Source organism: Apostichopus japonicus, chromosome 22 (genome assembly GCF_037975245.1).
Source record: "Apostichopus japonicus isolate 1M-3 chromosome 22, ASM3797524v1, whole genome shotgun sequence".
Taxonomy (NCBI): domain Eukaryota; kingdom Metazoa; phylum Echinodermata; class Holothuroidea; order Aspidochirotida; family Stichopodidae; genus Apostichopus; species Apostichopus japonicus.
In genome coordinates this window covers 3,133,988-3,151,300 of record NC_092582.1, presented here as the reverse complement: position 1 = coordinate 3,151,300, position 17,313 = coordinate 3,133,988, and the positions used below count along the sequence as shown (strand labels likewise).

Sequence of the window (17,313 nt, the reverse complement as noted above, 5' to 3'; positions counted from 1 at the left end):
GTTCGAGCTCCTACCTTTGACTGGTCGCTCACCCGTTGATACTGTACCAGACCTTGTGTGAAAAAGCTACTGTAGCTATACTTCCTGTAGGTAACTGCATCTGGTGCATTTGTGGCTGAATTGTAGCAGAATCATTTCCTGGTCTTATCTCACCGACAGGAACACGTGAAGAGAATCTCTTTGCCAATGACCATTAGTTGTGCTTATCTTTCATTTCCATATAAGGCCTCGTTAGTGGAGTAGAGATACCTCTTTGAGTGGGTTGGGTTGAGATGGTATCGATTATACTCTAATTGTGAGAACTGCTACATTTTTAGACTTTTCAGATCTCTCTCACCAAGTGGCGGAGCGTCCATACAGTCAGGGGTGGGGCGGATGCCCCCCCTGACGGACTCAAATGGACTGCTGGCGCCCTTTTCAGCTTTTTACCATTCAAGATTATTGACTTCTTTATTGTGCTCTCATCTACCTATTGACATTTGTCACATTATCTGCAATTAGCAAGGCCCGGAAAGGGTCATTTCCGTCGATCTAGGGAGTATCTTTACTCAAAAAATGTCTGTAGGCTCCACGCCAATCTGTGGTGGCGCTCCACTTAGATAGTGTCAAATGCACCCCTACAAACCATTCTCGCCCCCCCTGACCAAAACCCTTAGCTCCGCCACTGCTCACGCCAGCAGAAAAGACATATTTCTGTCATACATACGTACTTGAGAATGCCCGCCCAAGAACTTTAAAAGTAGAAAGTATGCTGTACCACTAGATAAAACATCTGTAATTTTGTACCAGTTGTTATTTTATTGGTTGTTTATATAGTTGTTTAATGTAACTTACAAGGTGTCTGGCAAGGTTATGTTTTGGTATCGTTAATACATCTTTGGAGAAATTTGTTTTACTTTTGTTTTAAATGGTATGCAGATTGTAATGGCGGAATCCCTTTGTGGTTTGAACCCTTGACCTTTTGAAAGACACAGGTTCACCCAACTTTTTGAATTGCTTTAGTCACAGGATGTTGCAAACCTCGTACAAAGCCACTGTTTTAAATTTGCATTTGATTTGGTTCGTGGAGCCTTGATATTTTTATTTTATGTTATTGTCTATAAAGTTTTAACTGTTTATTAGTTTGAACTGTTCAAAATACAGTACCACCACTGCCAGCAACATTTACCAGTACAGCTCGTATTTCATATATACATCAATTTATGTTTAATAATTATAATGAAATGTTGACCAAGAATGATGAAATTTTGAGAGTTTTATGGAATGAGATTGAGCTTCCTTTTATATCGTTTTGTTTTCTTTTAATTCTGTTTCTTCTCTGAAGAAACCCAAATCTGGAAAACAGAGCAAGCCTGTCACAAGATTTACCAAGATGGTCTGGAGAAGACTCCATCTGTAGGGATGTGGAATCTTTTCATCGGCTTCCTGCACGAGAGATTACTCCTTGGTGGCTCACGGGATACCAGCGATCAAGTTAGTATAACAGAGTGGAAGTGTTTTAGTTTCTGGTGGAGGTGCATGTTAATCTCACAGAGATTTAGTTTAGACAGTTACACAGCCAAACGTTCACGCAACGCAGATCAGAACTTAAATCGTTAAACCAAGTTTATTCAATATTAGTTTTAGACGGTCATTCTGAACAATCTGGACAATTTGAACAATCTGCATAATCTGATGACTAAAGAAACATTAACAATTACAAGTAATGGTGGTATATGGAAAATGGACTCAATAATAAACAATAATGACAGTTATCAATGAGCTACAAGAATATATAACCTTGCACAAAATCAATAATCATGGAACAGAATTCTCACTGCAAATATCCATAAACACAGTTGCATATTCAAAATACTAATACCACAATGTTCTTGTATTATATGACTTCAAAAAATAAAACTGTACTTTTCATAGGCAATATCATTCTTAAATTACACTTTTATAATTTGTTACATCAAAGGAGGTTTAAGGAAATACAACTTCCATGACATTTTTGGCTTTAATCCTACAAAACAAATACATGTCAATTGTCATCAATCCTTATTGTTACTGTTAATTAATTAATTAGACTAAACCAGAAACAAACAGAATAAAGGCTAATTTAAACCATGAAGGCAACTCATACGCACGACGATATGCGCAACGCATACGCACAACTCAAAACACAGCGTCACAGGCAGTAAAGCAATCAGAAATTCATTAAGAGTGCACGGCATTATTACTATAAGGACGGGGATCGAGAGTGCTATGGGAGTATTCAGCAACTCGTGGTTGGTTTCTGTTTGTGTTTTTAGTCATATACCTGTTACTGTTCATTGTATATCAATTCTGAATTTACATAGCCATAGCAGAAGAAGTAGTACCCATATACTTCAGCAAACTATTTATTGATAATAATGCAATCTTCTGTACTATCGTTATTAAGAATTTGTTCTTGCCAGTACAAATACTTGCATTCTAAAGTAGTCTTGGCCTTTCACCTTTTACCTAGGTAAGATTGTATCTTCATGGTGATTTCCTGTAAGGGTTTGCTGGGGTTCATTCTTCTCTGAAACTAGTAGCTCCTTATCTCATACATGGCAATAACCAGACAAGAACTGGTGCTCATTGAATGTTGCTGGGATCTTGATTACTCACTCATTGCTGCTGTGAGTCAGACAACAATGGTGGACAGGAAGCCGATCTATTTTCTGATGGTATAATAACCATGTGGTAGTATCATGAATACACATTGTCCAGCACAAGGACTGAATGAAAGAGTGTATGCACATGCATGTGTGTACGGGGTGTATGTATGTTTGTATGCGGGCATGTATACATGCACTGTGTGTATGTCTGCGTGTGTGTATGTGTGTGTGAATATACCAGTTAATATTGTCTTCGTTCATTCGGTCATATATGCGTAAAAGCTCAACGAAAGCAGAACAAGACATCTTAATCAATTATGTCTTTTAAATTATCAATGTAATATTCATACACGCACACCCACCAAAAGACACGGCCACATCTGACGTCGTTATCAATATCTGTAAAGTCCATCACAGAGCATTCTTCGTCATTCATATATTTTCTTTTTTCTGTCATTTAAGGAGCCATCTCAACAATGGTTGAAAAATATGCTTATTTAAAGTGATTTATTGGCATTTAATTAGTGCCAAGGCGTACCAACATGTACGCATTCATCTTCGTATAACTACTAGATATTATGTATGTATGTGTTACATCATCTGAAGCTCAACAAGTAGAGATAAGGAGAGTGTTCTTAAAGCTTAAATATTTTCTTTACTGCTTTGATTCCTGTTGTTCCTTCTTTTCTTAATTAATTGTATTAAAGGTAATATTCACAGCAAAAATAGTAACGAGTCGTGCATTTCCTGTCGTGGTAGAGACCGTTTTTATTCATCACTCCGCAGTATTGGTCATTATAACCATCTGGTTCTCCCTTGTTCCAATTTTTATACGTCAGTGGGTTACCGTCCTCATATTTCCATTCTCCTTGAAACGAAAATAGAAAGACAACAAGTTGACAATCCAAAATGTTGGGTAAATGACCAATACGAGCCCATCACTGTGACCCACAAGGCTTGATGTACATAGCACTTGTATTTTTACAGACCCAATGACCTTTGACATGTCATGTGAATAAACTTTCTACGCATTCAATCAATAATACAGTAACTACTTCCTAGTGGGTACACAAAGATTCCATTATGTCATTTGGTATTTAATAAACACCCAAAAGAATAGTTTATTTTAATAAAATTAACATTTTTAGTTCAGCAATCCACTTTAGCCCAAGGAATATTCTAGAGTTGAAACTTGAAATTAATAAACCACACATTTAAGGAAATTTGTATCAATTTGGCCTTTGAAATCGTTGATCACATTAGCATTGGCGTGTTGTATTTATTCATGCACTTAAGACCTATTGTCTGTGATACCCTTCTTTGAAGTTTGGACCATAATGTTATTTTGAAACATGTGTAACACCCATGCCAAGACACATACTCAACAAGTTCCTTAACTAATTAGGGGATTTATCCCCATTCATAAATGACCCTCACAAATGTTAGAAAACGGCATTTTTTCGCTAATTTTGGCTGATCTGTATTTAATTCTCCTTATGCCTCCCTTGATCTTTTTCCTAAATGACGTAATAGTCACCTCATGTAAAACAGCATTTTCTTCCCACAAACATTAAGAGTGAAAAAATACGAATGAAGCAGTTTCGTTTGGTCTTAAATTTTGGTAGTTTAATCAATTCAAACACTAAAAAATGGAGGGAAATGACAATTAAATAAGAATGAACAAATTTCTAAAGATTGCATTTTAAAACTTTTTTTTGACCTACCAGGTCAAATTGCGCAATAAACAGATGCTGAGTTGTGTGTGTTCTGGAAAGTCCGTAAACGCTACAACAGTTAGGCTAGCAACGTTGCCTGTTGCTAACATTCTTTTGAGTAGAACTCGTCTATCCCTGGTCGGTAGATGAACCGTTCAAATAAACGTTTACTGGGCCTGAGAATGAGCAGTTTTTGAAGAGATTCCGAGCCCCATTGTTCGACAGGTTTGGACTTGTAGTAACCGCAGTGTTATTGCGAGTCTGAAAGATTGCTAGGCCTAGTCCCTGGTCAGTCATGTCGTTACTGCTAGTAGTAGTAGTATAGTGCTTACGTTATTGTTAGGCATAGCGACAAGGTTTCTTCTGTTATACTTATAGTGTCAACATTGGACGCTTTACGCTTCGGTTCTCCGTTGAAGCACCTCGATAGGGTTGCTGACATTGACTCTAGCTCAAAATTAAGCTCAAAATTAACATCCCTAAGTCATTCATGTTACTTGAAGTATTTAGCTGGATGATTTAAGAAGTACGTACAGTGTGTATTGAGACTTGGTGTGTGTGAAAACATATACAGTACTACTGCTGTAACTAATTGTAAGTAGGCTGTATATACTGTACAGTATTCTTTTGCAATTTGGAACATTTCTTTGCCCATAAACATATATGTATATACTCATGGCAACGTTACACCATGTCTTCATTTCGTTTAATTATGACTTCATGATTGCCACGGCAACAAACCAGTGTTTGTCTAACATTTCGACCATGAAGCAATTCTCCTCTCTATACACTCAACCAGTCTTGAATCGCATTCGAGACTGGTCCAGTATACAGAAAGTTGGTTTAGGCATTTATGAATTTGCAATACAGACATACTAAGACCCATTCTCAACACGTTTAAGTCCATCGACCGTATGGTCAATGAGTAGTGAGTATGATATCTAACATGGGTCATTTTGTCTTCTTCGTACTCGCAAAATGGCAAAATGCTGTTTTTTGTTTATTTAACTTTTCACCTCTGACCTTTAATCGAGGTACGCTATTACATCTCAATCTACCTTTTTTATAGTGTCACCCTATATTATCCCATCCCCAGTTTATTCCGACCAACCCACCAAATTTCATGTCGGTGATTCAATAGGGTGGGTGAAGGATTAGCTGCAATTTTAGTATAAAAAATTTTCGACATAGTACACTATTTGAAGAAAAGATCATAACAACAATAACAATATCGTCTTTACTTGTTGATTCTGATTTGTATGTATATTAGCGGAATACCATTTGTCCATTGAGTTTACACTTAATATCTCAGTATTGTATACGACTCAATGACCTAGATCTGCAAATTTCCTACAAAGACCTGATCATCATTTTCACTTTTCTCACATTTGTTACCCTCAGAAATATTGCTTCCCCCCACCCCACCCCCCCCCCCCCCAACGGCTAACCCCGCTTGTCCCACCGTCTTGTATGCCTTGGAAAAACAACACAAATGTTCCGCTAGTTATCTATTTCAAGTAATACTATATGTTAAAACCTAGAAGGGCTACTCGAATTCATCTACAAGATTTACCAATTTTAAGTTCAATAACTATTTTTGGGGATATTTTAATGCATGTAATCGATACTCAAGTAAGAACATTTATTGGTAAAGAAATGATGCTTGCAGACTTTCAGTTTTGTTAAAGTATGTCAATGAGATTGTTGTGACTAATTTAATGAAAAGCAGTTGTTTTTTTATATATAATATATGCATATTTCTGGGCACAGTTTGTATAGGTATCAACCAAAGACAATAGCTGCTTTAATGTGTTTGTTACCTTCATTTTCCGAGTCATGGATGCCTATCCAGATGTATTCATGCCCTATGTTGGCTTGAAGTCGAATGGCCTTTACTTCATTATTCTCCTCTTCGTTGTCAATGTGCACGAGGTGACCATTATCGTATAACTGGTGGCATCTGTCCACTGCTGCAGACCAAGTAGTCGTATAGTTACTAATCCAGTACATCGATTGGTCTATTCCAGTCATAAGTCAGTCGTTAACAAAGGGAGAGAGAAAAAATGAAAAGGAATGACATAAAGAATCACCTCTCAATATTTCAATCTCAAAGTAAGTTCACCATTATGATATCTTTCCATAATGTCCTTTTATCTATATCCTGCTAAATAATGTTGTTTATTCTACTGAAATTAATAAAAAAATCCCAAGATATCAGTTAACATTGGAATTTAAAACATTGTTAGTTCACAATTATGATATTGGTAGAAAAAATGTCCGACACTAACTTTATAAGAAATTAACACCTGTTTATTATTGTCCTGCGGTGCAATATTGTAAGTACGACATTTTAATTTATTAAAATTTCTGTCAACAGTAACTTTATATTTATAGCTGACTCCATAAATCAAAACACTTACTCTTAACTCTCTCCTTTGTTGTATAATCGGGTCGTTCAGTTGATTTAGTTGTGTCATGTTGAGCCAATGTAGTAACGTGTGTCGTATCTTCGTCAGCTGCTGCTAAAATAGGAAAAATGAGAAACAGCAGAAAAGAGTTACTGACTGGGAAACACGAGAAGAAAGACGTTAATCATTAAAAAAGGAAAGAATTCTATAATTGAGTTGATCCAATAGCATTTGTTTTGCTAAGATGACATCATTGTTGGATAACGACCGTAGTTTTTCCTACAATCGTAAGAATCACTTTGATTTTAGAAAGTTTGTATTAGATCTCTTTATAAAGCGAATTGCCAACTCTCAACATCTAAGCCCAACCAAGCGGTAGAGCATCAATATTATAACAAAGCAATAAGGAATGCCGTAGTACACTCTTAAATGACATGTTCAATAATTGAATGTATCAATTACTTTATCAAACACAAAGAAGATATTTATTTATTTTGGGATATGTGAATTTCTTTTCTATTAACTCTGTTTGTTTCTTTATATTGTTTTTGAAAATAAGCGTTATTTTGTTATGTCTTAAATGTAATCGTTTATATAATTTGTAGCGAATCCGATTTTTAAGTTTGAAATTGTACATTTGAAACGAAAGATATCAATAATTCGAGAAGAAAGAAAAGAATGCTTGATGTCATCAGGGCACTTCAAGAAAACAAAGTAAAATAACAAGTTACATTTTAGAAATGTGGCCAAAATAAAGGACCCTCCTACTGTTACAAGTAGAGGTACGTTATGTTTTCCGTGACTACTATACTGAAGCTGCCACTTTGCTAACAAGGAAATGTTACCATAAATTAAAACCTGCTTTATCACATTCATGATGACTACTGCAAATACAGTTGCTGTCGGTCTTAGGTGTTAATGGATGCTCACTCAATACACTTAGTCTCTAAACTTTGGAACAGTTTACACAATACTAAGGTCGATCAAAGCAAGACATATATAAGATAATCTTACACTTAATAGACTTAGTCTCTAAAAGTAGAGACAATTGACACAATAGGAAGATCTCTAAAAGCAAGACATATATAAGATAATCTTACACTTAATAGACTTAGTCTCTAAAAGTATAAACTATTGACACAATACTAAGATCTATCAAAGCAAGACATATATAAGATAATCTTACACTTACATCAGATAAACTCCAACTTACCGTCACTACTTGAGGTCGTTGATGACCCACCTTGAGAAGTCCTGGTACATTTAAACGTCCCCTTAACGTGCTGTTCGGTAGATCCTGCGACCCCTCCCAAAGATTGACTAAAAGCTATGTGAGAAGAATAGTATGAAACATAACGAAAGTATCTGCATAACATCAATACAGTTCAGACCGCATTTGTAACCGGTACTGAATGTCAACGATGCTATCATAAAAACTGCTGTTGGACCCATTTAGATAATATTATATAGTCGACTGCGTAAATGAAAAACAGGTGTAATTGTTCCGACGTAACAGTCCAACATATTATCCAGATTACAGCTATTTTTTTGGTGTTAGAAACATTTGCTATGACACACTTTGAGACTGACTAAAAATACTATTAGATAAAATACTTACATATTAAAAATATCAGATAAATCAGTAACACTCAAAAATAATATATGTTTGATACCATAGCAAACATTTTTTAATTGTTAAAAATGAATAATAAATGTATCCTTTGTAGACGGAGAACGTCTCTGAGTCCAATAGAAACGAAAAAGGAACTTGATGGTATATAAGCTATAATCGAAATTAAATCATTTCTTTTAAATGACTATTACAAACTTCCACGTGGAGTGCAAACCGTGTGTAACAACATGATGAGAGTTAATACTAAGGTATACTTTTTCATCGCTATTTCGACTGCTCGTACCTCAAGTAGCATTTCTTTATTTTTTAAAGTATTTCGACCCTTCTATTTTCTTCCTATTATTTGTCTCACATGAACACACATCAGCCAATATCTATATTTGTGTATTAAACAACATGGAAACAGTGAAAACGAAACATAATAACAATGAAAAATTATAGAAAATAACATTTGAACTATCAAACACAATTGCATTGTATTTCACTTCATGGTATTGCATTGTTGCCCATGTTTTCAGAGGAGGTTACCAATTTCTAAATATGGGCTATGTCAGTTGATTAAGTACCCCTTCATCATAATGAAATGGATATATACCATGCCCCATATAATCGCCTCAAACCCCTTTGTTTTGGTTTTCAATTTTAATTTTTCGACGATGCTGGAAACAAATGTGCTTATGATATATTATCTACGAACATATATATTATTTACGAATATTAGCAAATATATTATGTACGATATTAGCCTATATATTATGTACGAACATAACAATATACTATATATTATGTACTAACATTAGCCTATATATTATGTACGAACATTATCCTATATATTATGATTGAATATTACGCGATATATTATGTACAAACATTAGCTTATTTATTATGTACGAATATGAGCCTATATATTATATACGAACATTAGCCCATATATTATGTACGAATATAAGCCTATATATTATGTACGAACATAACAATATACTTTATATTATGTACTAACATTAGCCTATATATTATGTACGAATATGAGCCTATATATCATGTACGAACATTAGCCCATATATTATGTACGAATATAAGCCTACATATTATGTACGAACATAACAATATACTTTATATTATGTACGAACATTAGCCCATATATTATGTACGAATATTAGCCTATATATCATGTACGAACATTAGCCCATATATTATGTACGAATATTAGCCTATACTTTATGTACCGACATTATCCATATTAATGTACAAATGATGATGCTTTGGCATAGGGCAAATTTATAATGATTGATAAAACCATTTTGATTTTAACAATATGAATAGAAAGTAAATAAATCGATGGAATGACTGTGAATGAGTCGTAACTAAAGAGTTACAAAATTAGTTGTTTCTGGATCTTTTGTTAGCGACAGATAAGTTTAAAATGTTCTAATTGATGGTAAATATATAGAATCTGCCAAGCTATGCATTAAGGCTTTATAAACCTCTTGTACCGTTACGAGGGGATATGAAGGGAAATTATAATTAAGTCATTCATTTTTAAGAAACCATAAAGGATTGGGAGTAATGGCAATAAGAAGACAAAATGCAGGTCAAATATGAATTATATTCAACAAGAGATATTGCTGCTATAGAGTGCATCATTGCCTATTAGCTGCTGCAATCATCACAAATTATTTGATGTCTAAACTTGGTATGAAATGTGTGTATTTATAAGATATTTCAAAAACTACGTATTTAACCTAATATTTATACTCTTCCTGTCAAAACTAATAGGGCATTGCTTTGCTTCCAGCCTGTAAATTAAAACCTAATTGTTTCATATTGCTGTGTGAATTCAAAGAATAGACGCAGAGAATATGGCTAATGCTTTATTTGTTGGTTTTTCGATCATTTTCTTAAATCCTACGACACTTTAATGCAAATGGCACATTATTTTAGGTTCGTATCAATCATATACTTTTCATTGGATTTTTGAAAATGTGGAAAGATTCACAATATTCATCGACACAACATATATCCTTGCGGTTGTTTGTTTTTGGAGTGATCTACGTGTTTGTATTTTAAACACTTGGTGGAGTTCAGGAAGTGCAACTGTGAGATCGCTAGATCAAATCGGATATACTCAAATACATTGTTTTTAAAACCTTTTTCGTTTTTAATGTTATTTCCCATTCAGGTTTTCATTGTTTATTTACTTACATTTAAATCAAAAATTGACAAATTCGAAAAACGTGATATTGTGAGGTTTTGAACAGTTGCTTCAAAATCAGGCCGGACTCTGGGAGCAATTAGTTCAGCAGGCCGCCATTTTGAAATATCCTTTCATCCTTAGAGTGTACAATGCAAATAGTAACACACTACTTTTAACTTCATACTATTATGTAAGTATAACACAATGATAAGAGTTAATATAGGTGTATGATCTTGTCTTCACAATATTATGCCCCACCTATTTTACTGTTACAAACATTGGTAGTCCTATCTGTACTCATTTGCAGCATAGCTATGTAATTATTAGTAGCAACATTTCAAACAGTACATATTTCTTCTACTGAAAATTGTATTGTGTTCACAAAGTTTCCGTGCATCATTAAGCAAACAATTCATGATTTGTTACAACGCTTTGTTTATACACGACATTGCAAAGCACATTGTACACTTCAATAAATAAATGAATAAGTAACATCAATAAACTGATACTTCTTTGGCAATAAAAGTTTTCTTTTAAAACAAGTAAATTAACCGAATCTAATTAAAGTATTCTTGCTAAGTGATCTTCCTTTTCCTTTAGATTAACTTGAAGTACAACTATCAAGTGTGTTATTGTTGTATATACAGTAAGTCATTATTTGATACTGGGTTACTAAAGTGTGACATGCATGTTCAAAAATGAATTACACAAAGGTATCTATTTGAGTGCTGATTCTGGTTCTCCGGTGAATGTCGAACACAATTAGTAATGTTGAAAGATAATACAGTATTAAGAAAGGTGGATTTGAGGCAACTAAAAAGGACAAGTGATGATGTTAACATATGTTACTCGGTGTCCTACAGTTGTCTATAAGCATAGCCCCTTCTCCATTAAAGTGAAGGGGAATATATATGAGCAATGAAAATTACAGCCATTTTCATAATGTCACATTTTGGTGTCCAAAATTAGGCCAATTTTTGCAGTAAAACCCTCATAATTTTGCATCCAACCAATGTATGGTTGAATAACTATCAATGATATTTGATGGTATATTGACACAACCATTGAAAAGGGAAATACAAGCAAAGGGGTATGATGAATGGAAATTTCAGCAAAATGAAAAAGGGACATAAAAAATCTCTCCAGTATCAAATATATGCTTGTATATATATATATATATATATATGCTGTATTTTTAAAGCTGTTATCAACTTTAATGTCAGCTGAACAATACACCTTTGAGTTGAAATTTTATAAGAAATTGAATATAATCATTTTCGCCCTCTAACCTAACCACTTTTATTAGAGGACACATTTCGACAAACGGGTACCGACAATACATCAACGGGTACCGACGGGTACATCAACTTAAATCCGTAACCTTAACCATCTTACCAATTCTATGCAGTAAATTGCCCGTAATGTTGTTGGTTTGGTAGTCTTCCTAAATATTATGTAAATATAAGGGTCCCATGCTCTTCTATGATACTTCAAGCTTAGAAACACTAATCAGGTGAAATTAAATTCTGCATTTTTGTAACTGGATAAAATAACACAAACCTGCTGGGATCACTAGCATGGCAATCAGAGGTAAGTAGCAGGTCCTCTTCATCTTGTTAGTGGGAAACCGATTGATGGATATATGTTGAAACGATTACACCGAAGCTTACAAAGATGTACTGCATGCTCTACAACACGGTTCTATGTCAAAAATCAATTTAAAATATATAAAACTCATTATAAAGTGTGATTATTAGACTCATCAAAACAGTAACTCTTCTGAAAGAACAAAAAGAACCTTCTGAAATCGTCTAAATAGTCTTTTGTGTTATATTTTAAAGCTGATATGAATGAAAATAATGACAATAGTAAGCAGGATAGGACAGACTTAGAAGATATTAAAACGTGAGCGCCAACAATAGTATGTTTAATTATTAGCAGATTTCAATGAGAATTAATCGATGTTTCCTGCACGATATTTTCCCTTTTTTGCTGTTGTAACCATTTGATATGAAAATTGTTCCATCAGTTCCCATGGCAACTATGAAAATCATTTGAACAGAGAAGTTAACCAATTTTCACAACATATACAAAATGTGCGCCTAGATCTCTGTTTTTTTTTCCGGTTTAATGAGATATGATATCCCCACATATGCATAAAACGTATATAAGTAAACGTATTGACTTTTCGTGTTATTAAGTACAGGTATCCATAAGATACTTATTTCAAATTGTTTTCTCACTAATCCGATATTGGGATATAATCCTAAAATTGCATGCACCAAAGGAAAAGTTTGTCTGACTGAATTCACTTACTGTTCACCTAGCCTTAAGCTAGGCCAATTTGCAGTCATTTTGAAAGTTTCATATTGAAACACAAGATAGACTTTATCAATTTTGTGGTACATGTGATATGTAAAAGTTGTGAATTGTTTTATAGCTAGTTGCTTCATTCCAAGTGAATAATATTTGCAGGTTACATCCTGTATCTTTAACTTAGGTGAATATATATATATGATTTCCATCCCTTTAGTAATTGTAGTTAGTGGTAAAGGCTGTAGAATTTAAATAAAGCATGAACAAAACTTACTACGCCCTTTCGCTAATAGTTCCGTAATTGGTTGGAAATTAATCAAGTTTCTCAATTTTTAACTGCACGTTATTTTGTCTTATTTTGCCGTTATAAAACAACTGACCTAGATGTTTAGTTGAAATTCCTTAAGTCTCTTTGTTTATCATTGTTTGGTCCAATTGAGGGGGGGGTGATTTGTGTCTTTTGGTGTCGTAGAAAAATAATTATAGTAACGTGATTTGTAACCCTTTCTTTGTGAGAGTTGTTGTAAACCTATCAGCCTGAAAATACGGATGTTTTGTAGCACCTAACAAACAGTGGTTTGTTCTGCATGAAAACGATATATTTCTAATTGCCAACAATGTAATATGCAATTCTCAATATCATTCAGCAGCATTGTAAGTAAGATAAGATTTTTTAACAAGAATTATGTTTGGTAAAGGTAATTACAAACCTTGTTCTACTTCTTTTCAACCGGATGTGAAAACAGAAATGGCGATGACATGGCATAGATTGTTAGTGTCACATGCTGTCACGTACCATCTGTGGCTAGATAGAATCACTTCAGTTTCATAATGTTTCTACAGGCTAATACAACTGAAAAATAAATGATTGAAATCCAGACAACAAGTGGAGTGGAGGCATTTAACATGGTCTCCTTCATTTTTGCTAACTCAGTTTGTTTCAAGCCACTCGAACAAAGAACGATTTTTCAGACAATGGAGAAAAAATCATGGTTTAAACTTTAAAAAAAAATGTGTAAAAAATAACTGAAATAAAAAATTGTTGAAAGTTTATGGGACGAATATTTGCAATTCCTCGGATTAACAAAGTGATCGGGTTCAGAGTGATACCCACTTTTCGTGTTTCATCAAAACTGAGTTGCTGCAACCATGGTCTGGTGTTTCCTTTATAAAACCCTTTGTTTTTTTTTCTCAAAACAATTAATTTAGTGCTAATTTCCACAAAGTTGGTTTATTACCTGTTTAAACAAATGACTCTCCTCTGACAGGTAGTAACTTTTTTACCAAACGCTGGCATATATTTTTTGGAATGTTGTTTTTGTTATAATTCCGGTGAAAGGAAAACCTGGAATTATTCTTCATACACAAATAAAAACATATGCAACCGTTCTATCCTAACAAGATGAGATATTTACTCACATCAGACTACTAGAAAACTGAATGAATTCAGAATCACAAGAGACCATAGTCAACACTGGGAATTTAACTATAGTTTCAGGGAAAATATGGGGGCATATGTGGCAGCGATGTGTTTTGCGACGGAAATTGCTTGCGGAGGTAGAAACTGGGTTGGAAAGTCTGGAGAAAGTCAGTGAATTGAAGGTTAGGGGTTGACGAAAAGCCAGTATGGGGTACCTTAAACCATTCTCTTACAGATTGACTGTTTGATAGTTCTCATATGGAGTTGACTATGGGATTGTATTGGGGCACAAGCGGAATTTGTGTGCTAGGAGTTCTTGGCTTGAAATTTAATAAGTCCTTTTGTCGGCCCTAAAAATAACCTACTTAATTACGTGAAGGGCGAAACCGACGTTGAAGAAATAACTAGCTAAAGAGATAACTGATGTTCATAATCAAATTGCTAATTTTTGACAATGATGTATAGCCTCTGTAGCATATCTGCGACTATATGTACCTCATATTCGATGTTATTGCAAAGGACCTTTAAGGTTGCAATCAGTGTCACCATAGTTAATCAGTACGCGGGGCAGCAACCATCATTTTTGTTATGGGAGCCAAGATGCTACATCGTCCGGGGGTTAAATTATAATTTTAAAAAAAAGTTGGTGTACAATTAATTATAACATATATACTTTATGATTACATCATAAAATAACATTTCAATTTCTTCTGCATTGGTCTTTTATCGAAAGTTATTCAATGATTTTTCATGACAATTATGAACTTTTATTACGTAACCATTAAATCAGGCATATTATTTTACTGAAGACAACAAGAACAATATTCCCCTATGAGATTGCTCCTAAATAAATACAAAGAAATGAAATTAATTTATATATCTCATTTTACACCTCTGTCAATATCATTGGCAAGAACGCCATTTTGAAGAAAATCAATTGGTTGCTTTAAGAAAATGTTCTCTGATTAAGAGTAGGATGATGACATATGAGCAAACACCCTCTCCACATCATATTGATATTTTAGTTATTTCTTTTTAACCAACAGCTCATATTAAAATTGAACAATAATTTATCTTGCTTATGTCGCTGTTTAACCACTATTCCTTGTTAAAAATACACTGATAGTTGGATTCTCAAAGCATCTGGGTGTAAACTGAACTTACTTAATCGTTTGCATAAAATATCAAGAATGTTAAAGCCTTATTATGCAACTAATAGCGACCGTCTAAAAGATTGTAACTATCTTGTAGTAAATTATAAAACAATAACGACGATGTATTTTTTTTTGGTCAAACTTTGCACACAAAAAATACATCTTTATTCAGAAAATTTACTACACAGTGCCCAAACAGGCGTATGTATATTTGTAAGCTATCGGTTAGTTGGTAATAACAGTGAAGGCTTAAAACGTGCAAATCTTTCAGTGATATACAAAATATGCAAAACAAGTGATGAAATTGGGCATTTGATTTTAAAATGAAAGAAAGCAATATATTACTTTTTGGCAACACTACATCCTTTCCAATTTATTAGTCTGATCTATTTAATTGAATCAATCTCGCTGGTAGAAGATCTAACACAATACAAAGCTTTAATACACGATCATGACAATATATTCAAATATAAGAAGTAAGGCAGGAACTGTACTTTATAAAACATTACGTACAAGTCATGTGCGAGCTATTTGAATAGCTGAAATGAACGTACTTAAAACGAATATGTTAAGAAAGAAAGTCTGAAAGAGAGTCCACCATGATATAAAACTATTACATATACGTCCATACATTGTTGAAAAGGAACGTGAACAAAAATTGATGATTTTACTTTTTACTGTAAGCAGGTGCAAACAATAATAATGAAAGCATCTATTTGCACCTATTTGGTTATATTTAATTTTCCCAATATGCAGTTTTAACAATTGCATGTTTCTTGAGAAAGTGATTTCTGAGTTCTAAGCTTGCAGGTTACCGTTACTTCTATAAAAAAAACTTAAGTTTCTATTTTCTTATAGTTACCACTTGTCCGTACTTGCTATACATAAATGACTATTTAAATATATCATAATTACATTTTATTAGCTTGAATGTTCCTTCAAGTATTTTGGAATTGCTATCAATTGTTTATTCTGTATGAATTCCACTAGCAGACACTCAACTAAGTCCCATTTTGCAACGCAATACGTTGTAGTCTTAATGAAACAAACAATCAAAAATTCCGGACAAAAAGCGTTAAAAGTGACAAAAACATGACATAACTTAAATAAACTTAAATACTTGTCTTTTAAAACTACTACGTTGTGAGTAATTTTAACATCATTTGGTAATGCAATCTATTGTTTCCCTACTATGTGAGAAAAAGCCAATTTGAGTACACATTTTCAACGATCATAAGTTAAAAATATTTTAAACAAGGTGAAACTTATACTAAGGAGATATAAATTCCACATCGCTGGTTGAAAACCCGATCTCAATATCATACCCCTAATTCTAGATATGGTTGCTTTAATGTAACTTATTTGACTGGCTAATCTATGCCAGGGAGTTGGATCACAGTAGGTCTGTGACGTAAGTGTAAGCAAATGCTATGTGGACGTTTCACTTAGACAAGTTTAACATGTTTGTTGATTTATCCTTGAAATATGATACATTTGGAATATTTGAATAGCTGTCAAAGTTTTCTGTTCTTGGGATTTCATCAAAATGAGGGGCATGGGGTGGTGCGTGGTGAAAAAAGCACAAAATTATATTGATATGCTGTACATTGTAGAAATACACCTATCCAGCACTGTTATACTGAAAAATGCATGATATATATAAATATATATATAATATATATATATATATATAGTTTTCATATATATATATATATATATATATATATATATAGTTTTCATATATATATATATATATAAATATATATATATAAATATATATGAAACGTAATGAGTAAAAAACTTCCAGCCTACACCGGGATTCCAACCTGGGCCTCCCGTTTTATAT

General features: G+C 33.6%; 2 protein-coding genes across 3 annotated transcripts in view; one reads left to right on the top strand and one right to left on the bottom strand.

Moving 5' to 3' along the window:
• Nucleotides 1-17,313, top strand: part of LOC139963728 (U3 small nucleolar RNA-associated protein 6 homolog) — a 70,217-nt gene that overhangs the window by 38,124 nt on the left and 14,780 nt on the right. The window contains exon 12 of the mRNA XM_071964826.1: nucleotides 1,325-1,473. Coding sequence (XP_071820927.1) covers nucleotides 1,325-1,473 — 149 coding nt within the window. The remainder of the gene's footprint in view (nucleotides 1-1,324; nucleotides 1,474-17,313) is intronic.
• LOC139963736 (C-type lectin 1-like) lies at nucleotides 1,480-12,757 on the bottom strand. Of its 2 annotated transcripts, none has more exons than XM_071964841.1 (5): nucleotides 12,138-12,757; nucleotides 7,964-8,077; nucleotides 6,763-6,864; nucleotides 6,163-6,360; nucleotides 1,480-3,495 (listed from the first exon to the last, which is right to left on the bottom strand). In XM_071964841.1, the coding sequence occupies exons 1-5, from the start codon at nucleotides 12,187-12,189 to the stop codon at nucleotides 3,329-3,331; spliced, it is 633 nt and encodes a 210-aa protein (XP_071820942.1). In that variant the 5' UTR covers nucleotides 12,190-12,757; the 3' UTR covers nucleotides 1,480-3,328. The 2 variants fall into 2 exon arrangements, with proteins under 2 accessions (XP_071820942.1, XP_071820943.1); XM_071964842.1 differs by having other exon boundaries at nucleotides 6,763-6,861.